Genomic DNA, 15,659 nt, shown 5'->3' with positions numbered 1-15,659 from the left:
AAAAGGGGGAAAAAAAAAAAAAAAAAAAAAAAGAAAAGCACAAAAAATTAAAATGTTGTTCTTGCGGGATTGACAAATTGGCAAATTAAAAAAGTTAACTCAAGGTTGGGAGTGCAGCGCTGTGCCAGCGTGGGGTGGGGACCCAGCCACAGGGACCTGGCCTGGGGCCACCACCAGGAAATGGGGGTTCTTGCTTATGGAGAATGGGGAAATGCAATGAGTCCTTTAAAGAGACAGCTCCCAGGGGTTCCTCGGCTTGTGCCTTCATTTGTATCGCTCGCCACAAAGAGAGACCTTACTGGTTTTCTGTGGAAGCCTTGCGTGAAGTCACAACTTCATACTCCTGACAGTGATGCGTGCCCACCCCGGTGTATGAGGCTGTACTGCCTGGTGTAACTTCTACAAGGTCTCAGTGTGCACAGTAACTATGTCTTAACCCCCTCTCCCATCTTGAGTATGTCTCCTAGTACTTAATCAGTACCAAAAAAGCATTATACTTTTTTTTTTTTTTTTGACTTGCACTTCCTGGAATGCACACTATACAGTTTTCTTTGGTTTCTAACTAAATTTGTTACAGAGAAGATAAATTTTATAAATCAAACCAAGTGGGTTTCTCTCTAACATGCATAATTTTAGCAATCAGACTGTCTATGGGACAAAAAGCTGTTCATTTTGTAATCAAATATTTGATAGTTGCAAAAAAACCCCACAAAAACCCAACCCAAAGCACATGAAGTTGGAGCACTGTCTTTTTAAACAGGTTACAGATGCATGAATGACATGGCAAATTTGTTTGGTGAAAGTGTAAAATGGCTAACCTTCCTCATTCTTATCAGTTCTTCCTCTTTTTCTGCAGGCTGCTGCTGTTGGGCAGTGATAAAAAAAGAAAAAAAAGTTGTTGGTTCATTTAACTATGTTGAACCTCACTGTTTAACCTTAAAAAAAAAAAAAAAAAAAAAAAAGTGAGCAACCTAACTGAATTATTAGCACAAACCTGGGGCTGGTCACCATTCGTGGTGGGTACTGTGACCTCAATGTGCGTTTTCCTCACCTAAATTTAAGAAATAAATTGGTAAAAACATTTCTTGTTAGTAGACCATTTAGTTTCAAAACACAGCTGCATAAAGTTGGTTTTGAAATGCCGGGTGAACATGCAAAAACCAACATGCAGCCCTCAGGAAAGAGTTAATGACACCGCAGCTCTCCGACAGTCTGTTAGTTAACAGCACGTTTACAATAATTCCTTCAGCTTGAGAATTATTTGCATTTGAAACCAGTGCTCTCCAGTGCAACCAGTGCTCTCCAGTGCCTCTGAAGAAGGGCTTCCCATTTGCATTAGCTTTGCTTAGGCAATGCTTTCAAATTTCATTTGCAGCCGGATCGCCCAGTGAAATCCATACCAAAAGCAACATGCTCAAATTAACACAGACCTTCTCAAAACCAGAAAATTATTTGTTATGCACAGGTATTACGTTCACAGAGTCAGTAAGAAGAGACCTATCTAAAAAACGAAGCCTAACATCACAAATTAAGTTCTTTACTGTCCTTAAGTAGAGAGCCAAGATTGTCGGAACACTTTAAAGGAAAGTATTTTAGGGAAACTGGATTGCCAAATACTCCAAAGGCAAAAGCATTGGTGGGTGTTAAAAGAAGTGATACAGCTACATTTGAGAAACGGGGTAAATTTGGCACATTCGGATCCACAATTTCCTCCCACATCTACATTTAAAGAAAAAAAAATAAATTCCAGTGTTTAAACATTTAGGAAAAAACCCTGTAATAAGTGAGATGGGATGAATAAAAATTTACTTGTTCTCAGTTTAAGGCTAGGGAGGGTGAGCAGCCGTGCAGGAAAAAGCATTACAGGAACCATGTGCCACGACGCACAATCCAAACTGCCAGCCTGAATATCCCTTTGGTTATTTTCATTTAAAAATTACCGGTCACACAGGCCACGAAATTTTTTGAAGCACCTGTGTTTTCTCCACCTCCACTTCCCAGCTTTCATTAACAGTGATCGCCCCTGGAGTATGTCATACAAGACCCACTGTATGACGTGTTAGAGCAAAAATGTGGTACCAGTAATGCTGAGAACAGCTAAATATTCAGAGTAATGTGAAAATTGTATCTCAAGGCGTACACCTCTGCTGCAACACTGGAAGGTTTCAGTCAGTAAGATTTGCAGAATATTAAGGACGCTGTAATATAAACGATAATTTTGCACATTATTTTGACTTAAGAGAACAATACACATATATCGACACCAGCAGAGGTCTCAGACATTTGTAGAAAGATCAATGTTTAAAAAAAATTAAACAATAAATCCCCCAAGATTTCAACAGCGCCATTCAAAACCAAAGTTTGAGTCCAGTTTGCAGAAACATATTAATAGCTCTTCCAGAGAAAGCCTATCAACGTAAAAAACATTTGCATTCAGACGCTGGGGCTGTGGACCAGATCTGGATCACTGATTTCACTGAAACTGCTCCTGCTGCCGTACCAGGAATCGACAGAGACAGCCCAGCGATGGGTGAGCCCTAAATTCAAGTACCACGAACTCGTGTGAAGTCCTTGCCAGTTTTTTTAACCATATATCAGCAAGTTGCATTTAGTTGGACTGCAACCACCAACACCCAGCCACCCTGGACCTCCCTCCTTCCCTGCACCCCCAGGGTCAGGGCTGGGATCTCCCAGACCCCCCTGTACCTCACCCCCACCCAGTGCCTGGGGGGGATTAAACTCCTTGCTGCCTGGGAGGGGAAGGGGCACAGAGCTGATGCTCAGGGGTGGCTTCTAGAGCCGATGTTTCAGCCGGGCACAAGCACAGCCTCTCCCAGAGACTCTGCTCTGACATACCTTTGATGCATCGGCTGGCTCCGGCTTGGCTTTTGCCGGTGGGATTTCTTCACGTCTCACATCGGGTTTCACTGTTTCCTTTTCTACTTTAGATGCAGCAACCGCGTCCTTCAAGCCGGGCTTAGCTGGGACTGGTTCTGCAGCGTGGCTCTGAGCAATGGCCGGGGCAGAGGTGGGACGGGGACTCCTCTCGGGGGTTATCACAGCCACTGCTGAGGGTGAGGGAGAGACACAGACAGGGACAAGGGTCAGAGCAGGCAACGTTTCTGAAGCACTAGGCAAAGTCTTTCCAAATTACTATGCTGTTCTGTAAAAAGAAAGGGAGGAGGAAGAGGAAAAAAGGGAAAAGAAATAAAGATGTTGAGCAAAGCAGCTTGTGCGTTTAGTATGGGAAAGTTGAGATTATTTTCCTTATGGCTTAAATAAAATAAAACCCCACAACAGATGGTTTACAAAAAGCAAGCTTGCACTCTGCAGAGAAGCCACACCAGAAAGGCAAATCTATTTTTGACACTGTGCCATCAATTTCTGGGTCCTTCATACACAACAGACACAGAAGTCCATCCCAGTGCAGCCGTTAAAATAGAAACACAGCTGAAGTGACTTCTTGACTCACTGGCATCTCCTCAACCAGAAACGGATGGCTTCTGGAAGGGCAACAGAGGCTCTCCTCTATCTCCCCAATCTTTTCAGCAAAGAAAACCAATCAACAAGAATCACAGCAACTTCCAGGTGGGTTTCAAAGCAGGCTGGGGCTGCGTGTCCAAGGTGAGTATCTCCTGCTGCAGCCCAAGGCACCGCTGCGAGAAGATATCCAGCATCTCCAGATCACTGACAGTGCAGAAATGAGTAACATGCTGCCAAAAAGTCATCTTTCCAGAGGATGACTGTCTTAAATACAAGCACTAGGTACACACAAAATCAACTGCCTACTCCTTTCCTTCAACTCCTGGTTTCCCAGACAGTTCCCAATCCCTGAAAAGCCCAACAGCTCCAAAATGTTCATGGACCCACAGACAGGTTTGGGTTGGAAGGGACCTTAAAGATCACCCAGTTCCAACCCCCTGCCCCGGGCAGGGCCACCTTCCACTAGCCCAGGTTGCCCAAAGCCCCGTCCAACCTGGCCTTGAACCCTTCCAGGGAGGGGGCAGCCACAGCTTCTCTGGGCAGCCTGTGCCCAGAGGGAAGCATTTCTTCCTTGTGTCTAATCTAAATCTCCCCTCTGTCAATTTAAATCCATTACTCCTCATCATGTCCCTACACCCCTGATGACGAGTCCCTCCCCCCTTTCCTGCAGCCCCTTTCAGCCCTGGGAGGCCGCTCTAAGGTCTCCCCGGAGCTTCTCTTCTCCAGCCGAACCCCCCAACTCTCTCAGCCTGTCCTCACAGGGGGGGCTCCAGCCCCCCGAGCATCTCTGTGGCCTCCTCTGGCCCCGCTCCAGCAGGTCCGTGTCCTTCTGCTGTTGGTGCCCCAGAGCTGGACCCAGCCCTGCAGGGGGGTCTCCTGAGAGTGGAGCAGAGGGGGAGAATCCCCCCCTGGCCCTGCTGCCCACCCTGCTCTGGGTGCAGCCCAGCACACCGCTGGCTTTCTGGGCTGCCAGCGCACGGTGCTGCCTCACTGGCAGTTTTCCACCCACCAACACCCCCAGGTCCTTCTCCTTGGGGCTGCTCTCAGTCCACTCAGCACCCAGCCTGTGTCTGTGCTGGGGATTGCCCCGACCCATGGGCAGGACCTTGCCCTTGGCCTTGCTGAACTCCATGAGGTTGGCACATCCCACCTCCAAGCCTGTCCAGCCCCTCGGGATGACATCCCTTCCCTCCAGCAGGTGACCACACCGCACAGCTCAGTGGTGTCAGCAAACGTGCTGAGGGTGCTCGATCCCACTGTCCGTGTCACCAACAAAGCTGTGAAACAGCACCGGTGCCAACCCCAACCCCTGAAGAATGGCACTTCTACCTCAGGCAACTCCAGGTTACTAGCGTCCATCCAGCTAGTCAAAGACACTAGAAAATCTGGCCTTAGAGAAAAAATTGTAATTTTAACTCCTTAGTAAAAATTCCTGTTTCACTGAAAAGGTAACTGCATCTCTTCTGTGTGTATAAAACATGCATCGAATAAAGTATCCATGTGGCCAAAAACATACAAGATGGAAGCACAAAACCCCCAGTTTTTCAGAGACTGAAATTAGACTTTTAAGTCAGACTCCTGGACACCAGATCTTGCCAAAAATCCACCCTAAAACCCACACCACCACTGCTGTCTCCGTTATCTCCCCTGTTCTTCAGAATAGCAGTTCATTTCTGTGAGCCAGACACTGCGTTATCCTTTCAGAAGGACAACGGGGTGCCACGTCCTGGTGTATTTATGCCACAGAAGCAGTGACAGCCACCGGAGGGACGGTGAGATGGCAGGGACAGTCAGGATGAGGAGGATGCCGGGTGTGCAAAGCCAGCGCCGTGGTACCTGACTCCTTCGAGACCGGCTCTAGTTCTCTCATCACCACCATTTTTTCTTCCTCCTCCTCCTCTTCAATTGGGATTATCTCAACACTGCCAAGATCACGTTTGGCTAAAAAAGTTACGAATGTGTTAAAATGCCACCTCGACGATGAAGTAGCAAAGGAAATACTGCCATCAGTAAATCTGCACGGCCGCCTCTCCTGCTTCTCTCACAGTGCTTCAGAGCATCAAGACACGCAGGAAAAGTAACAACAGATATCAAGCTTTTCCTTTGCCATTCAACAATGAGTTCTGTGCTGCCCAGAACTGCGTTATTTTAGTTACATTTTCTTGATTAACTATCTTTGGCTATTTTGACACATGACAACTTAACCACAGTAAAAAGCACTACTCCAAAATATAAGATATAAAATATCAATCATCATCGCCCTGGCCAAGAAAACGGTCCCTACTGGGAACAAAAGTGTCAAAGAGGAGGACAAAGTGCAGGAGGTGAATGAGAAGAAGGGGCAGCTGCAGCAGGAGAGCCCCGGGTGTGCTCAGGTCTGGCACTGGCTGCTCTCTGCTCTGCTGCAGCCTGTCCCACGGAATATCCTCAAGTTGAAGTGCAGGGGCTGGTTCAGTATTTTTCATAATATTCAAGAAAACATGTGAAGTTCCCAGTTACTTCCCTCCATGGCTTCAATCTCCTCTTCCTGCAGTGAGTAACCAACTCTGCTTTTAATTATAATTAGCATGGCTCTGTCTGCTGCAGTGAAGTTCCTCTGACAAGAAACCCCAACTAGGGAAGGCAGCGGCTCCCTGGCAAAGAAAACCAGCAGAGTGCAGGTGACCTCCAGCAGTCCCAGAGCACACAACCTGATTTTCAGGCACCACACTTTCCTACAGCTCAGGGGAATGAACCTTACAAGAAGGGACAGTAACAGCGGAGTGTTAAGAGGCCACTGCACACTCATTTCAACACGCAGGCACACAGCCAAGCCACGGCACCTCCTCATCTCAACCAGAGGCACAGCCCAATAAAGCAGCGCTCGGGTATTACAGCACAGTTGCAAAGCGAGAGTGTGATTTTAATGGCAAGGAACACCACTGCAAACAACGCAACCTCTGTCCTACAGCACTGCATCACTTCAACCCAGCAGGTCACAGCACGGGCGGCCGCGGGAGCCGCACCGATGGCAAACACCGCTGCGGCTGTACCTGACCGCGTCTGCAACGGCTCCGGGAAACGCGGCTTGGCAACGGGAACCTTAACCACCTCTACCTTCTCCTCCTCCTCTTCCTCCTCTGCAATGGGTTTCATTTCAAAAGCTTCAAGAGTGTGTTTGGCTAGAAAGAGGTTTGCATGCATTAATAGAGGGGGGTTGGAGAGCGACGTGGACACACAACGGTTGCTGCAGCAGAGGAAAGAGCGAGAGGAGATCCCTCATCCCGGAGAACAGCAAGGAGGTTTTTAACCAGGCAGCTTAACAGCAATTTTGCACCACACGTAATATCGGTCTTTTTAGTGCTGCCAGGCCCAACAGCATATTGGATGAGAGGAGAAAAAACATCAGCAAGCTTTGCAGGCTTCTTGCCCAGGAAGGGGTGCACGGGGACACGCCAACGGCTCTCGAGTGCGGTACCAGGCAAAGTCTGGGGAGGTGCAGGTGCTGGCTGGTAAAATCCAGGAGAGACACCCCAAGCTCCTCTAGATAAAAACCTCTACAAAAACTAGCAGCTTTAATTAAATGTACTTGAATGAGCAACTTCCAATCTAAAGATTAAGAACACACAGCCATCTACTCTGGTGTCTTAAATTCTCCACCTTCTGTTTTTATGGCATCAGGTTTTTCCTGCCAGGTGATGCTTGACTAGTGAGAATTCAAGGCAAGACAGGGGTAGGGAGCCAGTCTGTCACACTACTTCATGAAAACTTGATCCAGATTTCATACTAGAAAAACAGTGATGTCAAAAGCACGCTGTAAAAAAAATCAGGGTGCAAGAAGGGAAGTGGAGCAGTACACAAGGCATTTGCATACGAATTATCTCCAGCCCTAATGCACCACAGGCATTCACTATTTAAGTGATGAAGACTGTAAATATTTGACAACACTGCTGCTGCAATGCACTTATTAGTATTCAGATATGCTGTTGTACCTACACACTTCTTAAGGGCATTAATATTTATTAATACTACCTAGCTTAAGAGCAATACAATGTACATGTAGCAAAACAGGTGGCATTTCTCAAGCCCCCAAAAAAACCCAGAATACACTTTAAAAATGGCAAGCAGGTCCCAGGATGAAGAATTTCAGAAGCTTTACAAGAAGTTTCAAGATCAAACTTTAAAGTTTTTTAATCCACATTTACAAAACCACCCGAATTTAATAAGGAGGCAGTTTTCAAATGCCACCACATCCTGAACTTTTCTGCACTTTCCCACAAGAATTACAGTCTAACGAGGTGCAATGCAGAAATTTAACAAGTCTCCCAGAGCCAGGGCTCTGTTGGACTGTCTGTCCTCTGACTGCAAAACTCTTCTTGCAAAGAAATGGAAAAAGAAAGTCGCCAGATTTGGTGAAACTTTTGTCAGGAACAAGCATGTAAAGGATAGGAAAGGTGCTGCAGAAGAGTTGTAGCCACCACCACAGCTATACCTGTCTTCTCTCGGATCTGATCCATGGGTTTCGGTTCGGGAACCTCAACCACCACCACCTTCTCCTGCTTCTCTTCCTCTACGGCTCTGAACTCAACTTTTTGAGTCGCACGTTTAGCTGAAGAAATGGGGCACATGTTAACGACTGCCCACACAGCAGATGGAAAAAGGCTGCAGACTTCAACGGGGACAGAAGTGTTACATTCGCAGGCTGCTCTTTTCCAAGCTCTGACATCCCGGTGCGGGGTTGCAGCGGGGATTTCTCTACTCATCTGGGGTCGTAACAGTCTACAGGGCATGGCCAAGGGGCAACCAACAGCACGGGCTGCGTCGTGCCTGGGCAACCTCACACCCCCAAACTGCCAGCAAGCAGGCATTTTGCTCTGCTGCGAAACAGAGCTCAATCCAAGCAGCCCTTCCCTCCTGGCCCTGAGGCATGAAGCCCCGGCTCGGGGTGTCCCAAAGCCCCATAAACCCACACCAGGAGCAGGAGCAGCCTGGCTGCTGCTGGCCACGGGGCACTGGGGCAGCCAAGCTCTCTCCTGGTTTGCAGCACAACCTCAGGGTTCAAAGCAACACTGCTCCTGCTCTGTCAGGTGCCCTCAGTGCAAAGGGATTCTCCCCTTTCTCTGGATCCTAATTTTACAGGCACCCCATCATCTAGATCAAGGGGAGCAAATTTAGGCGCTCCCCCTTCCATGCCTCACCTCCTCTAGCCTGCTGCTATCTGGCTCTTAAAAACATCAGGGACAAGCTCACCTGACCAATATGCCACAAACTTCAGCGTTAGCATTGCTTTAACACACTGAAAAAGCTTCAAGCAATTGTGGCAAAAAAACCTCCTCAATGAAAACTATGTCACTTAAAACTACACTAAACAAAACAAATCCTATATTAGCTTAATTCCTGATTTTCTAAAAGTAAAATGCATTGGGATTGAATGAGGAAGTATCTTTACAACCAGAACTTCAGCATAAGCCTTCAGCACCCGCCTACACCCTTTTGACATCAGTTGGTTCTTGCTAGTACTATCAGTTTGCATTTCATAACCAGCCTTTGTATTAAAGTGAGAAGTTTTGCTTTTTTTTTTTTTTCCAAGCAGGGAATTTAGGTGGTGTTTAAGGAGTATTTCAGCACTCTGTTGAGTCCAGCCACACAGAGGGACGAGGCAGCAGACACTCACCTCCATCGAGGCTCCTGGAGGCTCGCTTACTCGCCGTCCGCTCGAACTGGGGAGCGGGTCGGTCGATCAAGGCACTTGCCTGCCTCGTCTGCGCCTGCGTCCGCCCGCTGTAGCGGAACTTGGAGCCCAGTGCCAGGAACCTGCTCTTGGGGATGGCCTCGGTGGAAGTCAGCCTGAAAAGCACACGCTCAATTTTAAAAATCATACCTCCAGATCTAGGAAGCATCAGGTAAAGAGAAGCTGAAATACAAATTAAAGAAGCCTCTTGCAGACACTTGATTAACAAAACGAAATGCACTAACAATGAACCTCACACCTACATAAGCTACAAGACCTCTGTCTTATGAATCTTACGAAGTGGAAGCTGCCTAGAAATTTATTCAATATAAACAACTTCATGTCTCTGCAACCATTTCACTCCAATCTCTGTGAAACCCTAAGGAACACTGAAGGAGTGCTCATTTTCAGCAGCTGACCTAAGGCATTAGTTATTCAGGGTGAGCCTACTGTTTAGAACACCCACCTGAAAAACGTGTGATGTTCAACACATACTTTCCACAGCTTCTTCGCTGCCCGGTAACTTGGTAGCTTGAACCCAATTGTACTTTCATACTGTTCTTGCTGCAGAAAATAGAAGTTATTTAGGCATGGCAAGAAATAAATGTGGCAGGAGTCCAGTCCCCAAGCCCATCGATCTGTTCTGCTGTGGCACAATCTGCTGGTCTAGCCCAAGAGCAGCTGAACTCACTGCACAATGTGCAGGAGGAGCTTGGGTCAAGAAAAGACAAGGCTTGGGCCATCTCTCAGGATGCACCAGGATGTGCAGAGGAGCACGATGTGGGTTTTGCGGCCATTCAGACTCACTTATCCCCCCGTCATTCTGCCCAGCTATGGGATGGGGTCAAAAATTGACCTCCTGGCAAGGCTGTGTCATGGCAGTTGCAGCAGGAGGAGGAAGAAGACGAAGAACAAGGCAGACCCCCATTGTAGCCTCTCTCCCCACTGGTGTTTCCAGTGACCAGACTGTTCCAGGGATCTCCCCGTTCACCAGAGGCAGCATCAGGGCAGCCACCTCCTGTCTGCTGCAGGCTGAGTGAAAAGGTATGTGTCTGTATTTTTTTAATTTTTTTATTTTTTTTTTTTTTTTCTAAAAACAATGAAAGCAAGACAAAGAGCCTTTGTCTTTTCCTGTTCCAAAAAAGGAGTTAGCCCTCTCCCAATTTCAAGTGTGAATTCCCACCGGTTTCCTCTGGATGCTGGGAATACCAGGCGGTGCCAGGAGGTGGTGCTGGATGACACGTTGTTTAAACTGTCACCGGCTGGTTACAGCTTCAGCAAGGTCAGCAGGCTCTACCTGAACTTAATACCAAGCCCAGATCAGCAACCCTCTGATGCTCACCCAGAGAAAAGCCTGCTCCCTCCCCGCACTTTGTTTTAGTGAAGCCCACGCGCTGGTGATAATCAAAATGCAACTAAAGAAGACACGAGGACAGAAGACAGAACGTACTTCCCCTGGCCGAATCTTAATAAAGAAGCTGCTGCGTTTGTAGGAAATCTTCAGGACTTTGGGCCAAGGGAAGCGGTTGATTCTCAGTTTATCTTTGTAAACAAGAAGGCCACTGGCACAGACTCCCAGAGTGATATCCACTCCTTCCAAGTCCTGAGGAAGCAGATGAGGATTTAAACAGTGTCAAGAGTTAAAAGTTTCAGGTCAGTGTCTGCCTTCCAAATCACCCCTTTGGTCTTCCCCCAAATTCATCTCCCCACCACCCAGACTTCAGCTTCCAGCTCCCCATGCAGCCAGGGCCAGGCCTGCTTTTCCTCCACATTTCTCCTTACAACCTCCTCCCTTCTGCTGTTTGCTCAAAGGGCTGGTCTAGAGTCTATCCTGCATTTCCCTGAGCAGACTGGCTCACCTTGCAGGCTCAGAGCCTTATTCCAAGTTCCTCACAGCAAGGACCTGTCTCCATCAGTAGCTTTGCAAATCTTCCTCTCATATATAAATAATGAACAGTCGGCAAGAAGCACTTATCTTACAACACTTGCAACAGTGCTTGAGGCACTTCTGCTGTGTGTCTGTGTTTCTGTACCAGTAGCCAGCTTACTTCCTACATCTTTCAAAAGGAGCCTCCTGAAACAGGTAAACTTGCTCCCGCAAGGGAAGGATAATCAAATTACAAAATCTACAGTCAGGTGCACGCGTGCCGATTCTCACCTTGGCTTGGTGAAGGTCGACTCCATACATAGACAGCTTTTTTGCATTCTCAAGAAATTCCAGGTCTGCTTGGGCTGGAGTCATGGATCTGGGGAAAGAGAGGAAGGGCTTGGTACTCCCCTAACTGTTGCTTTTAGGAGGGGACAGGTCAGACTTCAAAAAAACATTTACTTGTGAGATTTTCTTTTGCTTTCAATACAAACAAATCTGTGCCCAGATGATGAATTATTAAATTACTCTGAATGAACAAATCCGTGCTTTGAAACATCCTCATAAAATGGATGCACTTTATGTCTGTGGAGCTGAACAGACACTAGAGAAGAAAGCAAGGAAGTACAGTGAGGGGCACAAAACTTGATTCAGTGGAAGAAACACTAATTCAGCCAAAGGCAAAGGGTGACAGGCACTGTCCTCCCAGACCTCCTGCCTCAGACCTCCCCAAACCCAGCTATTGTTCTCCAAACCAAACGCAAGGACAACAGCTGAGACCACTCGGCAGCGAATCCTACTGGGGCAGAGCAGATGAATGAGAGGTTTTCTGGGAACAGATGGGACCCTGCCGGCAGGAGGGGCAACACAACACAACTTCGCTTAACAGAAACATCCTGATAATGGAGGCTATTAGCCACATTATTGAAGTGCCCTTGTTAATAAGTTTCTGGTGTATGAGGTACATCTAACAGCTCTGCTGGGAGAGTATTCAGTTGCATACATTTCCTTTTGTCCCCTGCTTTGATGTCTTCCTTACTGAGCGCTCACACACTTCTTGTCTGCGATGAAAATAATGGTTTTAGTGGTAGGAGACAGGGCAGACAAAGACAACCCTAAGGACAACCCTCTAGGAAAGACCCAGGAGCAGCCGCCATCTCCAACATGTGCCTCGTGCTCTGCAAATAAAGCAGCAAGAGGCAGAGCACGGTTTAGCAGAGTTTTCCCACTGGCAGAGTTTTCCCACTGAAGCCCCACTGGCAGTTTAATGTTCACAGAATAGAGACCAGAAATTAAATGGGTACACCTTGCTCCTTCCTGCACGCAGGAGCAGGTTAAATATAACTACATCCTATACCTTGAAGTATCCTTCTAATGAAGCCATGAATAATTCAGCAACGTGATCTGCCACTTCTAGCACAGCTAACAGCCTTTGACTTCCAGTCATGAAGCTTGTCAGTGGCCCAGTACTTATTTTCCCTCATTTCCTCTCCTCTCAGTGCAAATGGAGGGGAATCAATTTAGAGTATTGATTTGCAGGGTTGAGCAAGGTGTTAATTGTAGCTTTGGTCACAGCTGGGGGCACACATCCACCCCTCCCTACTGCACTCAGGTTATTAGTTGCCGTCCCTCTGCGAGAAGATCTCCTCTTTGCTCTGTTCTCGTTATTAGTGCATCAACCAGCAGCTTTCCACAGGTCAAGGGGCTGCCGGTTGAAGGCCTTGGTATCACCAAGTGGTTTTATGGTTTTTTTTTTTTTGTTTTTTTTTTTTACTCCCCTAAAACCCAAATGTGTCTTTGTGAGGGTGCAGAAGCTGCCAGCTGGCCGCTCTCCACACCAGCCCCTCTGCAATGGCGAGCTCCACACAGCTCCTGCAATCCAAGCACTCGAGAGTATCTATGAAAATAAACTCAAAATAAGATGAGGATTACTGTCACACTTTAATCAGGTATCAGGGGGACTTCCCAAGGGTCCTTCAACCCTACCTGAGACATCTGCCCAGGTCATGGCCATGCTGGGAAACGCGAGGAGGACAGCCTAACTGCAGGTTTATATCTCCTGCATCATCTGGAATACTTCCATGTTAGAAAGTGTTACTCATTAAATGCGACGGCAGAAAACCCCAAACATGCTGTAGGCTACAGCATATACAGAAAGAGGCAAGATCTGCTCCAACCAGACTGCAATCCAACAGTTACATAAATCCCAAAGCAAATATTAAAAAAATAAGAGGAAGGAAAAGATTAAAAAAAGCAAGCTTTGTATTTTCACATGAAATAAAACCCACTTTCACAGTTATACTGTTGAAAAAGAGCACCTGTTGATAAATACAAGACTTTGTACCTGCTTTTGGAAAATATAATTTCTTCTTCAAGCAGGGAAAAAAAAAAATCCAGCTTCTAGAAAGATTTTGTTATAAAGTATTAGAACTTTTTTAGAAAGCCGATGTTCTCAGTAGCTGAAAATTCACACTGTACTGCTAAAGTTTCTGTTGCCAACATAAAAACCCTGGTGCAGCAGGAAACCAAAAGCATACAGCAGAGGTGGGGAAAATACCAAAAAGCCCTGTTATTTCAGGCTGCTGTGCACAAACAAGTCCTCCAGCCGCTGCATCTTACCTGTATGTTTTATGAAGCTCCATAACCTTCTCTTCGAGCTCCTTGGTCTGGTTTGGGGCCAATTTAAATTCACTGATGTAATCTGGGCTGTGTAGATCAGGGTCGTAGTCTCCCAGCTCGGACTGGACTGTGTAGGATCCCAGCAGAGCCAAAGTTGCAAAGGAACAGGGCAGCCGCCCCGTAATAATGTCTTGTCTAAGCTGAAGACACAAATAATACCTGGGGGAGAGGAGGAAGCAAAATACTTTTTACAGAGAGCATAGAGAAACTTGAGGATCCAACAGAATCTCTTTGTTAATGCCACTGATGAATGCAACATGATGCTTGTTTCTAATTTCTACCTGAATTTCTGCTTATGGGTTAATATCCCCGTGGTAAACAGCATGGAGGATAGGAGGACTTAAAGTCACCTCCACTCTGCAAAGTAAGTACGGGACACTTATGAACAGGAAAAACTCGCTTTTAAAAAAAAATTTCTATATGCATGCCAGGATTATAAATGACACTGCTGTACACACGTGGACTTCAGTGGAAAGTGGAAGCATCCCACACACCCACTAAAAACAAACAAAACCCCTCCCAAACCCTTAAGACATCTGATTTCCTTGCCAAGGGATGGAAAAAACACCCAAATATTACAAATTTCTATTCAATATTCACTGCTCTGCTGAGCGAGGTCCCTGGCTGGCAGCAAGATACCCAGGTAGTTCACCTGGTTATGTCCTCCGTCAGCTGCGCAGGGTCCGGTGGATAAAACTTGACATTGAAGGTAAAATCCCAGGGGCCTCCTGCAATTACAAAGAAGAGGTTGAGAAAAATAACCAGAACAGCTTTGTGATGGTCATTACAAAAAAAAGCTGGGAATATCCAATCTGATCTTCAAAATACAGCCAGCAGATCATAATAGTGATTTTAATACTGTCTGCTCGCACAGCTGGCTGCTGCTTAGCAGACAGCGTAAGATACAATTTCATTTACAAGGGAAAACAGGGCAGGCAAATCCACATGAATAAAACACAACTTGTGAAAAAAAGCTAAACTCATTGGCAAGAGCTTTGAATTACATATTTTTTCATTGATTGAAAAGAAGGATTCATGAAGAGAGGTCAGGCGTGTGCTGTAAGTTAATGGATTAGTACTGTTTTATCACTCAACCCAATTTTCAAATTTCTCATAAAGAGCAGATGTGCCAATTCCCTCAGCAGCCTAATGCACAGTGGTCGGGTGGTCAGACCACAGTTTAAACTCAGCACGATACAAGCATCAATCTCTGGATGAAACCAGCAAGCACCGAGACAGGCAGAGCTTTACAAATCCAGACCTAAATGTTTTAATACAGCTTGTTTCAAACCTTGCACAGCACCATTACAGGCATTAACTGGAGCGAGAATCCACATGATCACACCTAGAATTGACATGATATGTGGTATGGACACTCTAGGTGACACAGCTGAAGGGGTTACTCCCTCTTCTTGATAATAATCACATTTACCCACAGAAAATAGTCCTGACCAACCCATTAAGCACTGGAAGTAATTTTCACAGTTACAGCTCCCTCCTGCTGTGCCCTTTAACACTAGTTCAAAACAGTATTTATGTCAGAAAGAGAAGATGCCTGAGCTTAACTTGCACAGAGATTTACTGCAATCTCAAACAGGGAGGAGGGGGGAACGTAGCATTCATGGATTTATTTCTTATGCAACGCCATAACTGGGATTAAACACAAGGCATGTTGTTTTCATTACACAGAGTTCATGACAGGTTATTTCAAAAAGACATTTTAGGTAGCAGAGGTCACCTAAACCAACATACATCGGTGTACACATATTCATATGTAAACTTGTATTAAAGTAAAATCAAATCATTTGCCATTTAACCCATCTCAGGGGACCACATTCCACAGGAGGTTGCTCATCACACTGATGAGCTGAATTTTACCTGCACAGCACAGTCAGAGCAGCTCATGCCCTTTACACACAT

General features: G+C 46.3%; 1 protein-coding gene across 23 annotated transcripts in view; it reads right to left on the bottom strand.

Annotated features, from left to right (window-relative positions):
* Nucleotides 1–15,659, bottom strand: part of EPB41 (erythrocyte membrane protein band 4.1) — an 80,499-nt gene that overhangs the window by 24,057 nt on the left and 40,783 nt on the right. For 8 of the 23 annotated variants that reach the window (XM_026863498.1, XM_026863499.1, XM_026863489.1 and 5 more), the window contains 12 exons: nucleotides 14,392–14,467; nucleotides 13,680–13,898; nucleotides 11,352–11,439; nucleotides 10,644–10,796; nucleotides 9,660–9,757; nucleotides 9,137–9,309; nucleotides 7,955–8,071; nucleotides 6,516–6,644; nucleotides 5,320–5,424; nucleotides 2,857–3,068; nucleotides 995–1,051; nucleotides 819–863 (listed from right to left, as the gene is read on the bottom strand). In XM_026863498.1, the coding sequence (XP_026719299.1) occupies nucleotides 819–863; nucleotides 995–1,051; nucleotides 2,857–3,068; nucleotides 5,320–5,424; nucleotides 6,516–6,644; nucleotides 7,955–8,071; nucleotides 9,137–9,309; nucleotides 9,660–9,757; nucleotides 10,644–10,796; nucleotides 11,352–11,439; nucleotides 13,680–13,898; nucleotides 14,392–14,467 (1,472 nt within the window). The remainder of the gene's footprint in view (nucleotides 1–818; nucleotides 864–994; nucleotides 1,052–2,856; nucleotides 3,069–5,319; nucleotides 5,425–6,515; nucleotides 6,645–7,954; nucleotides 8,072–9,136; nucleotides 9,310–9,659; nucleotides 9,758–10,643; nucleotides 10,797–11,351; nucleotides 11,440–13,679; nucleotides 13,899–14,391; nucleotides 14,468–15,659) is intronic. The other 15 variants (XM_026863482.1, XM_026863493.1, XM_026863479.1 and 12 more) reach the window with 14 other exon arrangements.

Source organism: Athene cunicularia (assembly GCF_003259725.1).
Source record: "Athene cunicularia isolate RWA chromosome 23 unlocalized genomic scaffold, athCun1 chr23_part2, whole genome shotgun sequence".
NCBI lineage: Eukaryota > Metazoa > Chordata > Aves > Strigiformes > Strigidae > Athene > Athene cunicularia.
This window is presented reverse-complemented; position numbering and strand designations above follow the sequence as displayed.